The sequence below is a fragment of the Pagrus pagrus genome (genome assembly GCF_965226575.1).
Source record: "Pagrus pagrus genome assembly, chromosome: 5".
Lineage (NCBI taxonomy): Eukaryota > Metazoa > Chordata > Actinopteri > Spariformes > Sparidae > Pagrus > Pagrus pagrus.
Window position 1 is genome coordinate 17,286,145 of NC_140189.1, and position 21,591 is coordinate 17,307,735.

A 21,591-nucleotide genomic window follows, 5' to 3' on the forward strand; every position below is an offset into this window, starting at 1 on the left:
CATGTATCACTCTGATATATCAAGAGGTAGAGCAATATTTCATGTTGCAGTTACACCTTCGAGCGTGCATTAGTCCAGATGAGTTCACCAACAGTCCGCTTGTAAATTGGCAGCGATGCATCCCAGCTGCTGTTGGCTGACTGCAAATAACTTCACAAGAAAATATGTGGTTAAAATAATGAGGAAAAAAAGAGAAAGTAGAGATGAAATTAGGCAGAAGCAGCACAGTCGGTTAAGACAAATTGAGAACTCTGACTTCGGGGGCAAAGTGGGCAGCAGTAGGAAACCCACAACTCAAACTCTGCAGGATACTCTTGCATGTATGGAAAATTTGCAGGCTGCAATTAAAACCGTGGGATGACTAAATCTATCCTAATGATGTGCCTTAATATGAGTGTCCATTACTCTCCACTTGCTCCCCATGCTTCAGAGCAAAAAAAGGAACTTTAATAGCAATTTGCAGTAATGCACCATGCCATAATTCTGACTCTGTCTGCTGGCTGCATCGATGGCCGGGTGTAATTGCCGTTTTACTCATAACTGATGGATTAGAACATAAAGTAACAAGAGAGGAACAATCATGTCAGGGAGATGGATGGATGGTCTCATCGGAGTGTGTGTGTGCGCGTGTGTGTGTGTGTGTTAGCGTATCGTAGGGGGTTGGTTAGATAAAGGCAGAAGGCATCAAGCTGCAGATTTGGATTGCTTCTGGGAATATATCCTCTTTCCCAACATTCCTCACCCGATGTCATTCTGATGTACAATGTGAGCAAACACATAGATCTGACACACACACACACACACACACACAGTATAGATATCCTCTCTCTCTCACGCACACAGAGAAATACAGAGAAACCTTTCAACATCAAAAAGAAGTCCTAACTCAAACAGATTTCATAATTTCCAATTAAAATAGTCATTTTTCAAAGCCAACATGGTCAGATAGATCAAGGAGATGACATTTTTCTATACTGTGTTTTGTAGGTGTTCGAGTGTCTGCCCCTCTTCTTTTCTCAAAGCCTTGAACTAAAGGCAAGTCTGCAGCAGAGCTTTTAAGTTGCTTCTCTGTCAAATAAATTTGATTACCAAGGCCTTCCTGCTTTGCTGTTTCCCCGAGGTCAGAAGTGAAAAAAAAACGAAACAGGAGGGGGAAAAAAGTCAATGCAGTCATAAAATGCCACGCATTCAAGCATCAAGGCCTCATAAGACGCAATATTCAGTATTTTTCAGAATAGTATAGCAGCACAAAGCATTGATAATAAGACAGCTATGCAGAGGCTCATTCATCACTGCCATAGATTATAAAACACACTAGCAGTTCAGGAAGAAAAGACCCTGAAGCCTTAAAGAACATCGCAGTGACTCAATTATTATCTTCTTTTTCAATAAGCTTTAAATATTCTGCCTCAAATGTATGCAGCGCTCTATTAGATTTCATCACAATGCAGGTGATTTCCTCTTGCAAAGTGTAGCTGAATGATCCACAGGTTTGTCTGGACCGAGTCTGGACTGACATCCAGCCTGTCGATCTGCACTTTGTCCTGGCGCACCCAGACGATTAATGCTGCTTTAAAATCTACAGCTAGGTAAATAAATAAGAGGCCTGGGTAAATTAAAACTCTGATGCAATTACACCACCACTTCCAGTTAACCCCCTGGCAATTAACAAGCTGTCAGCTGGGATGGATAGGCGTGTGCATGGCAGCGCGCGAGTGTGTGTTTGGGAGCTTGCGCCCGAGTTTACGCGAGTGTGTGCGTATCCAGCTGGCCATATAACACCCCACTGCTGATGCAAACTCAATACGCTTAATTAAACTGCGCAGAAACTCTATCAGCATACTGAGAAGGCGCAGCGGGACGCCGCCACAAGTGAAAAGTGCTCCCAGTATAAAAGGTCAAAGGTCATGGGTTTGACCGCGTTGATACATGAATAAGAATATCTGACAGCAGCCTGATAGAAATACACCGTGAGTGGCACCGATGCACGCTTTGGACTGACAAGAAAAAGATGGAATGGAATAGGGAGAGAAACAATCATGAGTGCAGATTCAACTAGAGCCAAGGATGAGTTAGAATCATAGAATAGCGCTGATGCTCCGGCAATAGTCCTTTGCAATACATCAAAGGCTGCAGCTATTTGGCTAGAGAATGGGAGAGAATGAGAAAAAAAGAGTGAAATAAAGAGAGAGGGGAGATGAGAGCAAGGTCTTGGCTTGGTTTCAGACACCCTGCAGTTTGTGTGCTTTTGTGTGTGTGCTTTTGTGTGTGTGTGTGTGTGTGTGTGCGTGCGTGTGTGTGTGTGTCTGTACACCCATCCCTGGGGCCTAGCTTTAAGGACCCATTAAAAGCCAGATACGAGCCAGGCTGACCTCCTTGCACTCCTAACGATTTTTGATGCCAGTGGAAAAAAGCAAAACATATCATCCCCCCTCACAGCCATATTGCTATCATAGCACTTTAATGAAAAAGAATGCAGGGTACCATCCCAGAGGTCCAAGACTGATAGAAAGGTTAGAGTCTAGAGTTTAGGGGGAATTAGAAGGAGGGGAGAGGCTCACTGGACATGGATGATGACATAGGACAACATCAGTTTCCTTAGGGAAGTCCTAGACAATATTTGACCTCCTCGGGCCAATGTTAAACACTGTCCAAACCAATGTCAAATGCCATTCAGCACACATGCACGCACTGGGGGTGTGTACACACATTCACACGCAATCAATCTCGAGCACAGCCATGCGGGGAGCAGCAGATCAATCGTGAATCAGGTGCAAGCACAAGCTATTTGCAGAACTCTCTCCTGGACGGAAGGTAGGCAAACACAAAAAGTATGTCCTCGTTTGTAACGTGCATGCAGATGTGCAAAAGTGCTCACACACACACACACACACACACACACACACACACACACACACACACACACACACATACACACTCTCTCTTAACCCAGTATCCCGTCCAATCAAAGCAAAGCTAATTACTGTGTTTCAGTGGTGTTATTCCAGCGTGGAAGTAGTTGCCTGTTGATGGCGTCTGGGCTTAAATTACTGCTTTAATTACTGATGCTAATGTTTTCCCTGCTATTAAACATTTATGCAAAGTGGCATCCGGAGATGTTCAATCCTTATCTTCGCAGATCCCCAGGGGCTCAGGGGCTGGAGGGGAGTGGTGGGGAGGCCAGGGACTGGGGTGGGAAAGTGCCATCGCTGCAGTTCCACCCATGCTTCAATGGCGGTTCGTTGTAAAACACCGGCGCTGGCCTTTGGCTTCAGGCCCAGGGAGAGAAACATGACTTTATTGCTGCCAGTAGAAGTGTGCAGCCTCGCAAGCATATATATGTCCTCCGCAGTTCCAAGGGAATTAGACGCACGGGGTGGGAGAGCAGAAAGGTTCTGTGGGGTGCTGGCTTCGGCTGAGGGCAGCAAGATAAAGGGCAGAGGGAAAACGTGAGGTGGGAGGTGGAGGAATAGACAAGGATGAGGACTTACAGTGCATTATGTTGAAGGAAAGAAGTCATGTGAGAGGGAAGTGGAAAGGAAAGAGAAGAGGGAATGAAAACAGAGAGAACGCTAGAGAAACAAAAACATAATTAGACTGCTATTAGCGCAGTAAATGCTAATCAGAGTTTTAGAGACAACTTATCTTGGCCGTAGGTCTCCTGTAGTGATACTCCGGCTAAATCAATAACTTGGATTCAATTACTGTCCCCTACTGTTCACTATACTCATCCCAGTCTCTCTCTTTCTCCCTGTCTCTGCATGAGAAATGCAGACAATTAATTTATCAGGGTGACATTGCAGCTCAGTGAGAACACCAAGGAAACTCCCCATGTGGAGCGGTGTGGCAAGTTTGACGAACTTGATAAATGCATGCAGACACTTCAGCTCTCCAGATTTCCTTTTTGCAAAATATTTATTTCTTACACTTCTCTGAGAAAACGAGAAACAAGATCAGCCAGTGTTGTCTTGTTGTGAATAAAATATGAAGACTCCCCTGGACGAGCCACTTGCAAGGGATATCTGTACAAAACAGTTGACATAAACCACTACGAGCAACAAATGCTCTGAATTCACCAGCGTCCTCACAATAACCTCTCAATTGCTTCATTTTATTTGGCTCAATTTTAGAAATCCACTTGTTTTTCCAAAGTTTATGTCCACAGTGTCTTGGATCCTAGATGTACCTGTGTGTTTATGATGCAGATAGCTCTTTGCTCTCACAGTGTGTGCTGTAGGATGATGTTCATTTTAGACAATGCCTTGTGAATAAATCTCTATAGAGCATAGAAATATAGAGACAGAGACAGCCATACCAAACAAAATTGTATTTCAAGAAGATGTGTAGCGCCACCATCAGGTCAAAAGCTTAATTTGTCCTATAGGCCGACTCTAGTTTATGACCAAATACCTGCAAGACAAATGGCATTCCCATCAGCCTCGTCAGTACAGCTTTACTGTTTAGTACTATTTAGCAAATGTTAGCATGCTAACAAGACTAAGATGTGATGAACATGATTGTGACTTTATACCTGCTTAAAGTCAACATGTTAGTATTGGCACTGTGAGCATGTTAGCATAAAAAACCTTTAAGCATTTAGCTCAAAGCATCACTGGCCCATTTTCCACCACACAGAACTGCTTTCATGGCTGTGGACTATGTGGAGGATGCAGCTGATGGCAATGTCTATGAATACACAGACTGTCATCGGCTTTATACGCACACTAGGCTACACTTGGACCACCATCTTAACTAAGGGGACCCAAATGCCTACAAAGCAGGTAGATATATCCTCCAGAAGTCCATCAAGGATGCTAAGAGGGACGACCTGGACAAAGTAGCCATCTACATTTCTCACCCCAGACTCATGTGGAGTTGACAGGGACTTATCCTAGAATTGTGAGACGTTCCTTCAAAAGGTTCAACGCACAAATGGCCCCTTGGCCGGACACTACTGTGCTGATGAACTTACAGAGGAACCTCTCAGTGGCTCAGTCCATGGTCCCCACATTCTTGAGGGCAACCACTATTAAATGATTCCCTAAGAAACCAGCGACCTCCTGTTTAATCCATTTGCAGCTGGATATTTGACTTTCTGACAGGCGAGCCACAGGTGGTTAGAATCATCATTGGCTGTGTTGTCAGCCCCCTCCTGTTGTTCGTGTTTACTTATGTATGTTCAACCAAGCTGACAACACGAGACAACATCCAGGGTGCCATCACAGACGATGAGTTTCACTGTACCATCAACCCCATTTAAACCTAATAAAACTGATAACTGAAGGCGGCACAAACATTTATGTGAATGACTCAAGGCCCTAATGCCATTCTGTTTCAGTCTGAACACACTTTGTCTTGTTTATTCAAGCTTTAACTTTCTAATAAGTGCCAGTCCCTTATTTTTAGAGTTGTGAATTATATAGGTCGTGTATTAGTGGGTGTCACAGGAAGCATAACTAAGTAACATAAAGCCTGGGGGATAACGTTCAATCTCTGCATGTTTATTAACTTGTGCTGTACATCCACTGCTGCATTTTTGTCTTCAGGCAAGCCTCATAAGTGTAACAGCCTCGCTTACTGGCATAATGTTGATGCATAACAATAAATTAATACCTCCTTAGAAAGAAAACTGTCGGGCAACAGTGTTTTACTCTACCTAACTACATATTGAAAATAGCTGTGGGCATAATATTACAACATTTAATGTTCACCACAATGTGAAGTTAAAATTTGACATTAGTATTCAGTATTTGTTACTTTAATTAGGAGTCTAACCATATAATTATCAAATCATTTAAATTTACCGTTTTGAATAGTGTTTTATTCCACTCACCACAAGGAGAACTCAGACAGGTACATGCTGAGAAATCTCTTAAATTCCTCAATCATCCTCTCCATCACCTCCCTAAGCTCTGACTAATGTTTCTTCTCTGTCCAAAGAGCAGGAATCCCTGACTCTTACTGCTTGTTTCTCGATTGAGAAAGCGCTCTCATTCTCTTGAACACATCTTTGCATCACTCTGTGTGTACACTTACAATGAAATGATCAACCAATGTACACTACATGGTAGCATGATAGACAATAGAGTTCCACAATGTGTGTGTATACTGTACATCGAAAGGCTATTTCAGACCCGACACAACAGAGAATTGTGCTGACAGAAATCTCTTTTGTGCTGGACTGGAACAAAGATTGTTTCCACAAGCCTTGGGAACTGCTGAGTACAGAAGAAGAAGAAGAGGAAGCCTCTGTACACAGCCTAAAGCATGCAAGCCAGCCTCCTACCTGCCTGTTTCTGATCCGCCTTCCCTAAACAACACATGTGGCGTAACAGCGACAAGACAAGTGAATCCAGTCCTGTCCTGTCCTGTCCTGTCCTGTGTGGCTTGGCAAAGGTCCCACACTCTGCTCAGCTCTGCACAGCTTGGCAAGCGAACAGTGTCTTCTGCTCTCTGACTCTGTCCCGCCACTGCTGGGTCAGAAAGAAATATGTTTGTGAGTATGACAAAGTTTCATCTCGGCTGCATACTGTTAACTTACTGTTAGTCACCGGTCAAATTCATAGACCAAGCAAATAGGAGGCAGAATACCACCAGAGTAAATGCTAACTGCAGCTGCCATTAGCTAGTAAGCCCATTAAACCGTGCAGTTAGCAGTCATGTTAGCAGACTTTGCCAGGACTTCTGAGCATCTGGTTTGGTGTTGGTGGTGAGTGTTGGTGTTGTTTGCTATCAGACTGTCAAATCTTTAAGGTACAAGGTGGCTAGGGGCTAGCATGCTAACTTCAATAGATATCTTTACAAAGCAATTATGGTTATTTTTTATGTTCAAAAGGTGTAACATGTAAAAATTCAAATTGAAAATGTAAAAAAAATAAAATAAAGGATTTCTACTAAAATTATCAGTGCAATGTGAAGGAATAACATTATGATGGTGTAATTGACATTATGTTATATGGCGCTTATCCCCACTAGCATTCCTCACTGGGTCCCCCGTGATCCGTGCCTGAAGACCCCCTCCTACTGTACCTCTGGTGTGCTGGTGGTGTAAACACTGACAGCAACTGTCCAGAACGCTAGCTGCGCTGCTAACTGAGTTATCTAACTAACAACAGCTGGAGTTAGCAGCAGCTAGCGATTTCTAAGTTGATACGCTGCCCCCTAGTTGTGTGGAGTATGAATTCGACAGGTGGCCAATTTGTACATACTGCACCTTTAAATTAAAATTCCTACATATTGCACCTTTGACAGTGCAGATATCCGTGTATATGCGTGTCAAGAAAGTGTGTTTTCCGGCAGGCTGTTAAGAATATAGTTTATCATCACTGTACCTTCAAAATGTCACTTTTATTTTCTTTATTGGATTTTATTTGTCGTTGTTTCACTGCCCACTCCATCAATTACCCCCAAGGTATGATTAAATTGGATTCCGCTGTGATATTGCATTACTGTATGTCCTGGTGTTTTTTTCATGGCGTGTCATTAAATGAGTGGTGATCCTCTGCAGTGCTCAGTTTTTAACCACTTATGAGTCTGCACGGACACTCCAGTCCAGTCAGTTGAGAAGTGGACCATTGAGAGAGATCAGAGGGAGAGAGAGAAAGAACTAACTTACGCCAGTGGTACATGATCAGAATATTTCTGTCCCTTCCTGTCAACTCATTCTAAGTGAGCCAATGAGATTGCTTTCTAATGAATCCATTTGCATCCATGAGCTGTGAAGGTTTCCTTTTGTCCGTAGATTTCCTCATTACTATGCACCATAGCAAACTTCACAGAATCCCAAGTCAGTGGATGTTCTACTGTATGTAGGTGTATTGTGAGAAATGAAGCTTGTGTAGAAAGAAAAAAGTAAAGAGGGAATATTAAGCGATTTTTTTTCCTATCTATTAGGAATATAGAATGAAAAATAATTATTCATAAAGGCCTCTGTGCGTCAGCCTCTCCTGAATCCCCCCACTGGTACTCATTACTTCTCAGCTGCAAACGTATAGACAACAACACAAACACAATTGCGTTTGTATTTACCATATATTTCTGAGCACAGCGCTTTGATTTTTTCCCCCCCTGTTTTTCTCCTGAGCTGGGTTTTCAGAGGGAGTTGAGTCAGCCTCTCAGGAGAGCTCCAAAGTTCACCAAAACATCCCCAAATAAAGGAGCTCGAGTCTGGGAAAAGTGTTTAAGTACAAACAAGATAACAGAGGCACCATAGGTGCAAACAAACAGAATCTCAGGCCTTAATGGAGGGAATACATGGAAAAACAGCTTTCACATTTCAGCATAAGCACGGTTCCATTAGGGGATGAAAGCTGTGGTATTTTCCACACTGTGTTCATCAAAATGTGCCAGATCTATTTCAGATGACATTTCTGCTCAGTGTACCCACCCAGATGGCTATACAGTATCAACTGAGGTGGTATACGTGGAGTCATCTCTGTCATCCCCCCCTCCCAATTCAGGAGTTATAAAACTGACCTTAACTAATGATTCCTGCTAACCCCAGGTAAATGTCACCGGGGGAACGGACTCTTTTTAGTGGCAGCTGGATCCATATGTGTGTCAAATGTCAGGAAAGGTACAAACGTGGCTATATGTGTATGTGTGCGCATGTGTGTGTGCTGTGCTCTGTCAGACAGTGACCTCCTGCAGCCCTGAGCTGAGAGTGCATCCTCAGCAGAACGGCAGGAACGGCGTGAGAAGCCGAGTCTGCAGAATGCTCATAGTTTACACACACATACACGGGCTGAAGATTTAGAGCATTAAATAACACACACACACACACACACACACACACGCACTTTGAGGAGGACACATGCCCGCCTGCGTGTACATGCACAATACACATGGATGCTGTTGAGGGGCCTGTGCTTTTTACACTTTCTCAGCAACATTTATCTCTGCTTTATTTCAGGTGATAAAGCCCCCTGATATAACTCAAAGGGGCCGACAGTGGGACAGCATGTAAATGCAGCTATGAAAATGAAAACCGGGCTTCTGCAGAATTTCAACTGCCCCCAGAAGAATCGATGTGCTCTGCCGCAAGGAGATATATAACTACAGCTCTTTTTAGTCAGCCTCTGCCAGCTTGGTTATGCAAAATGCATGCAAATGGGCCTAGTTATTGGAGGCTCTTAAAAAAGAGTGCTAATTGAGTATTAACACTTCGGACAACTGTTGTTGACTCATCGTTTGACTTTGATTATGATGCATATGCGGTTAATGCAGAATCATCGATTATTCTTCACGAGAATTGTCCCTGTGGTTTACGACGACTCATTTAACGCACAGTCCTTTTTAAAATCTTAGTGGTATCGCCGCAGCGGGACAATTAAGGTCAGAGAATTTAGTATGGACATGGCAACATGTCTGAATGGTTGACCGCCATCTGCATGCGGGTCGTGAGGTTTGGGTGCAGGTGTCTCGAGGACTCTGTGTTTGTTTCCCCGCAGCATATGTCACTTTGCCAACTGCAAAATGTAAAATCATGCAGCCGATGAGCTCATAAAACCCCGCTCCCACAGGTGTTCTATAAAGTTGTTGTTGCAGAGGCTGAGTGTTTTATACTAGGAGGTAACCTTCCATCAAGACTCTTACAGTCCCGCTGAGATTCACAAGGACGAGGGGGTCACAGGAGGATCCAATAAACGTTGTCTTATCTTCAGGTGAATGCGCAAATAAAATCTGCTCGGCTGCATAGATTTTGTGATTTCACGTGGTCATGACCTGTGTGTTTACACCTTTAAAAACTGGTTCACATCCCTGATTGGTTATAGGGTCTTATTTTAAACTACCCAATTATCTGGGCAGATTATGAGGGGTTTGGTAATATATCTGCCTTTCACTGTAACCTCTTTACTAAATCAAGCACTCAGTCGCATGATGACACAGCCCAATAAAGCTTATCAAGCCCATTTAATGCGCAGACCAGCAGGAGGTGTAACCAGCAGAATCTGTCTTTTCAATCTAGCACCCCCTGACCCCACAGCTGACCTGCTGTCGACATAATGAGGGAAGGATGAGGTAAGAGGACAGTTTAACAACGCGAGCCGGCCCAGTCACGTTCGCGGTGACCACATGACATCACCAGCCTTATCTAGATTAATTCAACACCATCAGTCACAGTTATAGAGGAAGGAATTAAATGTGACACTCACCTTAAATCCTGATTTTAATTAAAGGTTGGAGATTAAACTGAGTGGACGAGAGGGAAGGGAGGCTCGAGTGGGAGATTGAAGGTTTAAACATTTGAAAATGTAGTGATGCTAATGGCCTAACTGCACAGAGTGAATTTATACCTGCAAACAAATCCTGTGAAAAGACCAAAACCAACAATACATAACATAGACACTTTCAAATAATTGTCTATGCTCATCTGTCTGTGGCACAATATGCAGTTTCAGTTTTCCTCAAACAGCTGCAGGCTTTGTAGCTTTCAGTAAATGCTACTTAAAGCTGCACTTTAATTTGTTTTTGAATAATAAACCTACAACCTTGTTGTTTTGGTTTAACAGCTAACAGCACAACAGTCAAAGTTAGCGTCTAGCCGGTGAACATGGTGGAGCTCTCAGAAGCTGAAGAGCCTGATATTTAAAAATGGAGCAAAAAGGAGAGTGAATATTGGACTCAATGGCATAATATGTAACATTTCTACATTAAAATGTCTAAACGTGAATTTCATCTGGTTGCCGGTCAGTGACGTTCCCTTCATCCCATCAAATGCTATGACTTCTCTGGAAACACGGGAAATACCCAACACATCCTAACACATAAACGAATGAATAGGTCGATTCTCTGCATTTCCCAGCACAACATATATTGGCGTTTCCAAAAACGACATACAGAAAATCACAGTTTCCATAACAACATGGCTGCTGCGGCATACACAGCGAAACACGTAGCAGACATGATACATCAGAGAGTGAAGAAGGAAGTCCGCTGCAGAATGGTTTACAAGTGTTTGTATTGCTCTGATAGATTTTCATACAGATTTTAATCGGCAGTTGTGGTTGTTAAATAATGAAGACAACACCATCAACAAAGTCTGTCTTTTATTATTGATTGACTGCGAGACCTGTAGCGGCAGAAATTGCATGTGCGTGTTCATTGTAGTACAGTATAGTCTAACAAAGTAAGATGTTGGCGAGGACGTGAGCCGCATCAACCGTATAGCGTGATAATATGGCAATGACGTCTCCACACTTGTTGTGCTGCCCCCAAGTGGCCAAAAAGAATCAATGACGGTGGGTATAAATAGGGGTGAATATTGCATTTAGTTGTGTATTAACACACCCTTTTTGCTCTACTTCTAACTAACCCAAAACGAACCTCAGTGCAGCAACAAACTATCAGGGCTTTGGCTTCACATGCACTCTGTGTGTATAGAATCAATTCATCTTCGGTTTCTTTTCAGCCTGGGATTTGTTGACAGTAAGAAAAACAATGCCGACCTCATCCTTTACGGTGACACTTTGTTCAGGGTCATAGCATTCGAAAGTTTGCATTCAAAGTTCAAACTGAAAAACAAAGATGTCCTTGGTTCACTTTGAGAGTGCCGCCATTAAACCATTCAATTACCAAACACTAAAGTTTTAATGTTTCTCCTTGCTATGATATGAAAATAGGCCTCCCATAAATGGATGCATGCTGCAGGAGGGATCCATCTCCTGCAGAAAATGGCCTCATATTCTTTAATTCATCTGTCACACTAATTGTCTACCAAGACAGCCAGGAGCATAATGCATCAAACTATGTTGTCCCGGCACAACATTAGTTTGGCAAATCCAACAGAGAAGACAAAATAAAAGTCACAATTTACATTGATAGCAATATCAATTGTGTCCTTCCCAAATTGTAAATCGCATTTGCTGGAGATTACAGTTGCTGTACATGTTGTTTTATCACTGGGTTGTTAAGATGAAAAGCAAGAAGAAAAGGAGGAATACATTAGTGACTTAATCATCAGTTTTACAGTGAAAGCTCATTTAACATTGTCTGTAGACAAATGTGCTTGTGACCAAACTAGTTAAGCTTCGCACAAAATGAAAACTCCCCTTCCACTTTGAAGGTGGCCATTATATCGCGCAAACTTACATCCATTTTTTTCTGTCACCCGAAAAGATCTAAGTGCCAAAATGATATGTTTTGTTTCTCTCGGTTGATGAGTCCTCTATCCGAGTGCTACTTTAGCATCTGCATCGGCCCACATCGCACACCGTGCAGACAGTCGCAGGCACGCACACAAACACTTGCACACACAAATTGCATCCAGAAAATTACATCACTTCCCTGCCGTTGTCTGAAAATTACATCTGTCCCTCACCATTCCACCAATCACTCCCCAGGTCTGCTCCCACCCCCCTCCTCTCCCCCTCTCTTTCGCCTTGCCTCACTATTTTAGGCTTTTTCCTCCACTTTAACTCGGCCCTAAATTGCCAGGCCTGAATTGCCCTATGAACAGCGTGGGGTGGACAGGCCGGCAGGAGGTGTGTGTGAATGCGTGAGTCTCTGTGTTATCACCATCTCTTTTCATTTTCCTCTCCAAGTGGTGCTGTCAGGAGCCAAACAAGATATCACTCTCCGCCCGCCCCCCGACAGGGAGTCACAACACAACATCGAGGAAATGGAATAAAAGAATAAAGACAAAGGTAAACAAAATGGTTGCCTTCCAGACTCCGGCACACAACTAATCCCATGATTCTCTTTCTTCCTTAATCCCATCAGCCACTGGGGCCCCGCGTGGCTCTCTGGGTGCAGATAATAGCACCATGCCGTGTGTCTTGATGAAGATCAGGCCCTTATTAAAGAGAATTCATACGTGTGTGTAAATGCCGACGTGCTCGCGTAAGAAAAACTGCCTTGTGATCCCAGCACGACAGTGTGGAGGTGTAACCTTTCTCCACATGACTCAGTAATTGTACATGTACAATTTTGCCAGTATCGACAACAAAAACTTTCTCTCTCAGCTTGGCTTCACTGTGTGTCCCAGGATATTTCAGGCTCAGCTCAAACAGCCTGTCTGTTCCTTTGTTTCAAGGTAACTTTCTAAATATGACAACCTCTGACTTTTAACAGTTGTGCTGTGTTTTTTACGGCTCGAATAAACCAGCAGTCAAGGGGAGATGCCACCATGACGGCGCCAACACTGTGAATCAGTGTGTTTAGTCTCTCGTGTCGTGTTGCAACAGCAGCCTCGCACCGCACAAACAGCCGCATGCATTAAAGGCACCACTGGCTTGTGTTTTAATAACTCCATCAACTGTAAAACTTAAACCGCACACACACTGACGCCGAGAGCTGAATCGGGTGCAGCATTCCTCCAATTATAAAGCATGTCATCTTATTCAGTCTAGTGTGTCAGGTTATAGGAAGTTGGGTCATAAAAGTGTGTGATTTAAGCTCATTGCCCAGCTATCAAAGTTGTGAGAATCTGGGCTTGTAACAGCCTCCGTTCAGCAATGGGGAAGGCTAAATGGGGGCACGATGATGCACAAGCTGATTCACGGAGCAAGTCTTGTCTCACTTGGGAGCCAGCATAGAGAGAGAGTGTATTTTGAGTGAACAAGCATTGTCCAATACAAAAGGATATGCCTGCATTCATTGTTTTGATAAAGAATCGCATAAACCGGCAAGCTGCTGCATTTAATGAACGCACGGCCCTTAGACAGACGCTGCTTGTATTCTCCTCTGCCCTGTTCCATGAAGCTGTAAAAGCCATCGCAAGTAAAGCATGATAGGTTTGTCACAAAGGCAGCAGCGGCGTTGGCATGTGTATTTTAGGCACAATGGTTTTGGAGACCTCCAAGTGCTGCCAGGAGGTTACAAAATCAGGTGCTTTCTAGCACCGCAAACAGCTTGAGTGGTGTAATTTCGTGCTCAGAGTAAATAAAATCGTGCCTGAAATCAGCAACACCATCTACTAATGTTTCTGACTTGGCATCTCGCACGCCATTTGCAGATGAGCAAACGGTCTCCATACAGCATCCCTAGAATAGTAAAAGCCGCTGAACGAGCTCTTCTGCTCTACTCCGTGTTTATGGAGGCACACAAATAGTCCGGCGCTGGAGTGATCACATAAAAGTCCGGGGACATTTGCGATGACCTCGAGAGGATTCTGGCCATGCGTTCCGACATAAAGTCCTTTCATCCAAACTCGCAAACACACTGGCACCCAGATGTGTGAGCCTTTCCGAGGCGGCATCCATCTCCGTGACTCAACATGCAGAGGTTACCTTAGGGGCAACCTGCTCATTACTCCAAGTGTTGTTAGCCGAAGTACACACGCGCCAATTCATCAGCGCGCACCAATTTGTCAGAGCCTCTCACTTCTGCTTGTTAGCCGAGTACTTCAAGTCGGAGAGTTTGTTACCTCTAGTGTGCTTTACATGCATGTGTAAGAGTGTGAGTGTGTTTCATTACATGTGAGAAGGATGAAAATTACCAATCTGTGTGGGTGCACTCCACATCCCCAGCTCGGTGTTTGTCCCTTTGTCCATCTGTAATTCTGTCCGTCTCTGCCTGGACATTTTCAGTGGACCCACCGGCTCCCCGCAGCAGACGATGTGTGTGTGTACGTGCAGACTGCCTAATCTGTTGCTGCAGAGCTATGGCTGGGGGACTGCAGAGGATATCCTTTATCAGACTGATTAGAGAGGAGGAGAGGAGCGACGGACGGTGGGAGGGAGAGAAGAAGGATAGGAGGGGGGGATAGAGCCTTCTCAGGTAAACACACCCCAGGCACTGTTCGATCCCAACATTTAAACACACGCGTGCTCGAAGCCGCAATCCAATTATTCACTGCGAAATGCTCCTTTCAACATCTCTAACCCCATTTAAGAGGTCTCCTCACCCAAAGGATCCTTTTTAATAAACAGCAGCAAACAAGTGTTGACCAAAAGGCAGCAAAACCATTGCTTTGTGCTTTCTCTTTTAACTACTTAATTAATCAAGTACTTTGGCTATAATGACCTGAAGTTCATTCTTCAAAGTAACTATTTAGAAGAGAACGGGTAAAAGAGAGGAGTAGCTTGGGAAGCTTTAAGAGAGACCTAGGGATATTGTAGCAAATAAACAGCGCAGCTTGGTAGTCTTTTGTATAATGATGATGTGGAGAAAGAGGAAATGTGATTAAGCTACCCAACATGCTAACGCTTTAACTCCGAAAATCGCAATTCATACAAGCGTGCGACTTGATGTAAAAACAATCCTCTCCTAAACTGCCTCTTTTTCATGTGAATAAACAGCATCCACTGAGATCAGGCAGGAGGGAGGGCTGCCAGCCAGCTCTCATTTACATAAACACTTACTGTTCAATACACAGAGAGCGAGGGAAAGGCTAAATTAGATTGACTCTCATGTACCCATCCTATTAAACATTTATTAAACATAGTTAAAGCAGAGATGGGGTTCGATTGTAAGAAAACACAGTCAAAAAACCAATTCAGAGAAACTGAAAAAAAAGAAGAAGTCTATTTTCGAAAAGTGGAGGGAATTTAATTCCACCGACCACGGCTTGCATCACACTTGCTGATATGTTGACAAGTAGTAAATAGCAGTAGTGCTTCAGACCTCTCCATTTTCCTCTCTTTTTTTTTTTTTTCCTTTTATGCCCTTTGCTTGCCAACAGCTCTCCTGTAAACCATGAAGACGGGGCCAGAGGCCAGTCATCATCTTGTCATTATCTGATGGGAGCACCGATAACTTCCCTACTGCTTCCTTGTTGAGGTGGGAAGGGTCAAGAAGTCAGCCCATGTCAGAGATGGAGAGGAAACTGTAGAGCTGGAGCTGTGGTATATTGATGGCATTGACATATGTAGCGGGCTGTGATTTGAATTCGCAAATCCTCATTATAGCCTGAGCCTGTCTGAAGACAGCATTATTAACATAGTGAGAGGCACACATGCCCCCGTGAATACTAAAGTCCTGTTTGCCTTCAGTGGAGGATTTGCTCCCAAATCGATTAGGAAAATATGTACTCTGCATCAGTATGAGTCTGAGAACTTGGCATTATTGAAGTTAAGTCAGTGTTTTTCACCTACTCAGCACATTAGCAAAAATGTTAAACTCAAGGTTAACATATTCATATTGGTCATCCTTTTTGTTAGTCAATGATTCATCACCTTAATTTTATATTTTGATCTCGGGCCTGTCAAAGATCACGATTTTACAGCGAATGATGATCTGGAAGTGACTTCCAGAATTTTGAGTCAGCAAAGTTTTACTCATCACTGTCTAATTTACAAAAAAATATCATTATGCATGCACACGCACAAACTCACACACCCCTGTGATCTCCTGCTTTGGCTTGCCCTTGCTCTTCTCACTGTTTGCAAACAGAGCTGCCCTGGAAGCCTCTGGCTGGCTTCTCCACCGCTAATCAGAGCTCCCACACACTGGCCTTTATAATACTGCTGCCACGAACGCAAGTGCAGTATCCAATATTAAAACAGATATAACCTTTTTGAAAAGCTTTTTAAGAATGCGGTCAATATGTTATGTACCATCATTTTATGTTGTATAGTTAAGTCTTTTATCCAGGGCTAGAATATGTGAGTCGAAGCACATATCAAAGTGATTTCAGGAGGCATTTGAGGATATGCACTTATTGGATTTCTTACCAAGATTTCTCTGAGAAGTTTGATGACAGTCTCATATCTGTCCAGCAAAAATGAAGCGCAGGAGACGGTTAGCTTAACCTAACCTAGCATAAAGACTGGAAACAGCAGTAAACCTGACTCTATATGGTTAACAACATCTGCCTACCAGCACCTCTTAAATTCACAAATGATTGTGTTATATCTTGTTTAGTCCAAAACCGTAGTCTTATTGTGTCCATGAAGTTGCCAGACAGCCAGCAGAGACTTCATGATGGTGTTATTATGGAACCCACTACATTTCTTGCAAAACTCGCTCTACTGTGCCTCTGATCATGTGCTCCGGAGGGTGAGTGAGCAGCAGAAGACCGGGAGGGAGGCCAAACGGGTTGGTGTGTTTACTGGGGAAACAGTTTGAGTCAAGAGTAGAAAAGCAACCAATCAGAGTCAAAGTAGGGCAAATCTGGCAAGAAATGCATTAGGATCCATAATCACGCTTCAAGTCACTCCTCCCAGCAAAGCGACAGTCCAGCACATAAACCACAACTTGTTATATTTGCACTTCAGTTTTGGTACAAATTCAATAAATGACAGACAAAGTGTAACCCCAACCCTGGTGATCTGGTAGGCGAGATGTTACATCTTGGGATAGAGCCAAGCCAGCTGTTTATAACTAGTCTCGAGTGCAAAACTAAGCTAACCGGCTGCCCACTCCATTCTTATTTTTATAGCTCAGACATGAGCGTGGTATTGATCTCCTTGTCTAACTCTCAGCAAGAAAGCAGACAATCACATTTCCCAAAATGTAGGACTATCCTTTAACAGCTGTTAGTTTGATACTTTATTTTTTTAGTAGTTGATTTAAAATCAACTAGATTTTTCCATGGCAGCCACAGCAGGAGTTAACCTAATACAAGAAGAATAACATAACAATGTCAAGTGTTAGTGTCAGTTCTTCAGAACTGATAGAAATGTTTCTCTCTAGACTATTTTTGCCCGATGAAAAACACACTGAAAGATGCTGACATTGATTTCTGAATTGATTACTGTCCATGGCCCAAAGCAAGTGTGACTCTCATGCTTGCTCGGGCTGCTGTCTTGCTGTATCTCACACATAAAACAGCTGGATGCAACACGCTCAGGCAAGTACTGGAGATTGTCAAATGTCATTATCTGGAAATATAGGACATTTCTAACTGGGGCAAAAGGCTGAGGGAAAGTGTTAATGTAAGGTTAAGTAACACTTAATCAGCTAACTCTTGGAAAGCATTTACAGATTTGTGTGTGTACAGCAGTGTAAGACAATCCAGCGATACAGTTTTCCTTTTTGTATTTGTGTGTTTCTGCATGTGAGAGTCACTGTTTGCATGTGTGCTAGCTTGTAGGTCTCCGTATGATCTCTTGCCCTCTGGGCTGTAATTAATTAGAGTTGCAACAAGGCCTGATTAGGATTCCTCTGTGATTCACAACCTCTGCGACCTTTCCATCCCGCCTGCAGAACTGATCCCGACCTAATGCAATTGCTTCTATTGCAACGTACTGAATGTGTGCACTGCTTATTTAGCTACTTGTCAAACATGCACTGTACGACCTAACAGGGATGTATGTGCCCGGACCGGTCTAGGAATACAGAATTACGTATGTTATTACAGCCAGCAGAGGGTTCTAAGAATAAATGACGATGAAAAAATAAGCATGACTCATTCCTCCGATGAGTGTTGCTGTGGTTTAATAAGTACATGGTTTATTAATGTGATTCAGTAAAAAACAGTAAATCCCTCTCTCCATGCTGCTGTGAAGCTGCCACTGGGGATATCTTGAACACCACAGCCTCTTGTCCTTGGCCACTAAGGATTACTTCCACTAGCCAGCTATTGAAATTGTTTCTTTTGATCTCACATTTCCAAATTAGGATTCTAATTCACACTATGAAAAATTAATTACCATTTTCTAGGTTTTCAAAGAGAATGGGTGTGATTAGATCCGCACACGGTTGGTATTAAATATGTTAAACAGAGGCGTTCTTTTCTTTCTTTGGGCCATTTTTGTTGCTTGGTCAGGGTGCAGAGTGTTGAATTAGTTATGACCTTCATGGCGTGACTCTCTTAAAGTGGCTGTCTCGAAGTCAGAGCCCAGGTTTAAGAGGCCACTCAGTCCAGCTAATACAAACGGTGCTTCAGCAATTATTCAACAATCCATGCTGAAGAACGAGATTTGAACAGATTTGTAGAATCTCTGGTCCTGCTGTTAAACTCGAGGAAAGGTTTTATAAATAAAAGTGCACAACATTCTGTCAGGGAGGAAGGAAAACACAGCCATAGTATCAGATCTGTCACAATATTTTCTCTCCTTAGAGAAGGAAGGATAAACTCAGCAGGCCATGTTACCCCCAGAATCTTAACATCTTCATATCATCCCATTCTGACAGGGAGAAGACACACATTTATAAAACAGAAGCAGATTTGGGTATACATCTGGGCTGCTAACATCAATCGCTCATCGTACATCACAATGGTTTTTAGAGACAAATATCTCCATGGAGAACATTTGCTTAATTAATACAAAGGCTCAAATAGTTAATAATCTGTGGTAGACAGCGTCTCAAAGTTTAGCAACTTTCTCAAAAAACTCACAAAATTGAGCTGTCTTTGAGGGAGTCTGGGGACTTTCTCCACAGGCGTCAAAGCAGTTGCCTATATGGTTTCTGTTTACTCTACTTGTAAAATCTCACATTTGTCTTCTCTCATGAATTTAGAATAAATTAAATGCTTAATGTTTGGAGGTGGGATGCACTTCAGACACACAGAAGCAGACAGGCAGGTACAGCAGTGCCGTGACAAACTGACACTTTTTACAGGGAAAGAAACAACACAATGTATAGCATTTCATGCCGAATTTACAATCTGACATGATTCATTTTGAATTTGTCATAGCAAAGTTTTGCAAACTTTGTTCGGTTTCTCCTCACTCAACAACTCTGGGGTTATTACGATTACTAGTTCAATGGTTTGTTGAAACCGACAGTGCGTTCGTAAACATCTGCTGCAAACACAGACAGGTTAAGAGAACCCATAAATGTAATTATACATCATAGTGAACCGCATGGGAATCAGACAGCGTGAAATCCATTCTACCTGTTAATATGGCTTCTTCTTCTTCTTTCACAGAGGACGGCAGTTGAGTGGGCGGTTCATTAGCCGCGTTTACATGGAGCCTATATGCCGATTATGATAAATGCTCCGTATAAACACCTCATTCAGAATAAAGAAAGGCATTATTGATCTCATCCCCATGTAAACAGTTGACCTGAAACCTTCAACCAAATGAAGAAATATTGTCCATATAAATACAGCTAAGTTGCCCAAGGACATGAGTGTACACACTGCTAAAAGAATGTGGTCACATGCAGCCCAGACTGCCTCCAAATGTGGTTATAGGATCTTAAACATGTCCTCAATGCGTCTCGAGGGTGTTCACACATGTACTTATAAGTAGCTCTATAGAGCTGTCCACTTGTCATTGGATCATGCAAGATGCATGTTGACGCCAAGCGTGAGTGTGTGAGCATCTGAACACACGATCCTGAACACAGTGCACCGGTATGCGTGGCCCAGTCACTCTGAAAGGGAATCATTTCATTGTCTATCCATTATTGATGGAGCTGTTAATTTAAGTGTTTTGTTTGATCCGAAAGTTTCATTCAACTCGAGAGCTTTGATCAAGAGCATATGCCGTTACCCTTCACTGTATCCTTCAAACAACTGCGCTTATTGTTCTTGCTAATTAATGATGTTTCATTCAGCATTTCATTTATGACAAATTAAGTGCCTTTCTATCTCGACTGATTGCCAAGTGTTTAACTTCTTTGTCTATTTCAATAAGCGATATTTAGGTATGTAATTAATTTCTTTTGCTGGAAACACAATTGATTCATTAAAAAGAGAGGATTCTCCTTATCATTTTCCCAGAAGGTTTGCACCCACAATTTCCTGTTCTATTTCAAGCATATAAACTGTTCATTCGAGGCCAATCCCAATCAGGACACATTTAATGATAATGGTGGACTCTCATTATGCTATTCAAAGTTAGCTGACCTTACAAAATTGAAATGAAAGAAAATTAATTTTCATTGAAATTAACAATATGCTTAACAACCAATGGCAATTTAGCAAAGCTTGAAAGGTTTTCCGTCACCTCATGTATGAATATTTTCAAGGCACAATAGATTTTTCTCAGACTGAAGTATTCATTGGTTATTACAGGCAGTGAAGAAGCCTTGATTTGTCTGTGGAGCAGCTTTGATGAATAATGACACATCATTTTAGATGTTCAAGCGAATGAAAATATTTGTTATTAAATTGTCCATTCTTCTGTGTCTTGAAGAATAAAACTTTGGGGTTGAAATCAGGAGAAAGAGAGATTCTTTTATGTTTTCTGAAGATATTGATTCTTATAGCACACATTGGAATACACTATGGTGACCCATTTATCTGCTAATCTGTCTGCGACCAAAGGTGCAGGCAAGAGCCAATACACCAAAGTCTACACAACATTTTATAAACTAATTAATCAATGCTTTGCCTTAGCAAAGGCCAAGAAACCGGCGAGAGAACTGCAGAAGAGCAACACTGCCACCTACTGGCACTCTGCTCTAATTCATCAAAAAGTAGGAGAGGCTTTGGCACCAACAGTGTCATTAAGATGAGAAAACAGGCCTTGCCAAATGCTGTCATATTGCGTTTTCTGGTTAAAAGAGACGACCACTGATTCAGCTGTTGTGAAGCTGAGGGAAATGAGCATATGGCCACAGTAACTAATACTGGACTTGCCAGCGATGTTAATTGTAATTCACAGATTTAATAGAGATGGAAAGTTTGGCTTGAGCCTCGTTCAAGGTTAGTGTATGATTTATGCAGGATACATGGATTAAATCCTGTTGTTGGTTCTGCTGGAATCAATTGCCGGCAACCTTTACAGCAATCTGTTAGTGGAATTAACAATT

At 42.6% G+C, this 21,591-nt stretch overlaps 1 protein-coding gene across 1 annotated transcript in view; it reads right to left on the bottom strand.

Annotated features, from left to right (window-relative positions):
- LOC311256918 (uncharacterized protein) overlaps nt 1–21,591 on the bottom strand; it is a gene marked incomplete at its 3' end in the record, with an annotated part of 151,540 nt that overhangs the window by 114,959 nt on the left and 14,990 nt on the right. Inside the window, exon 2 of the mRNA XM_084352331.1 lies at nt 6,287–6,470. Coding sequence (XP_084208457.1) covers nt 6,287–6,470 — 184 coding nt within the window. The remainder of the gene's footprint in view (nt 1–6,286; nt 6,471–21,591) is intronic.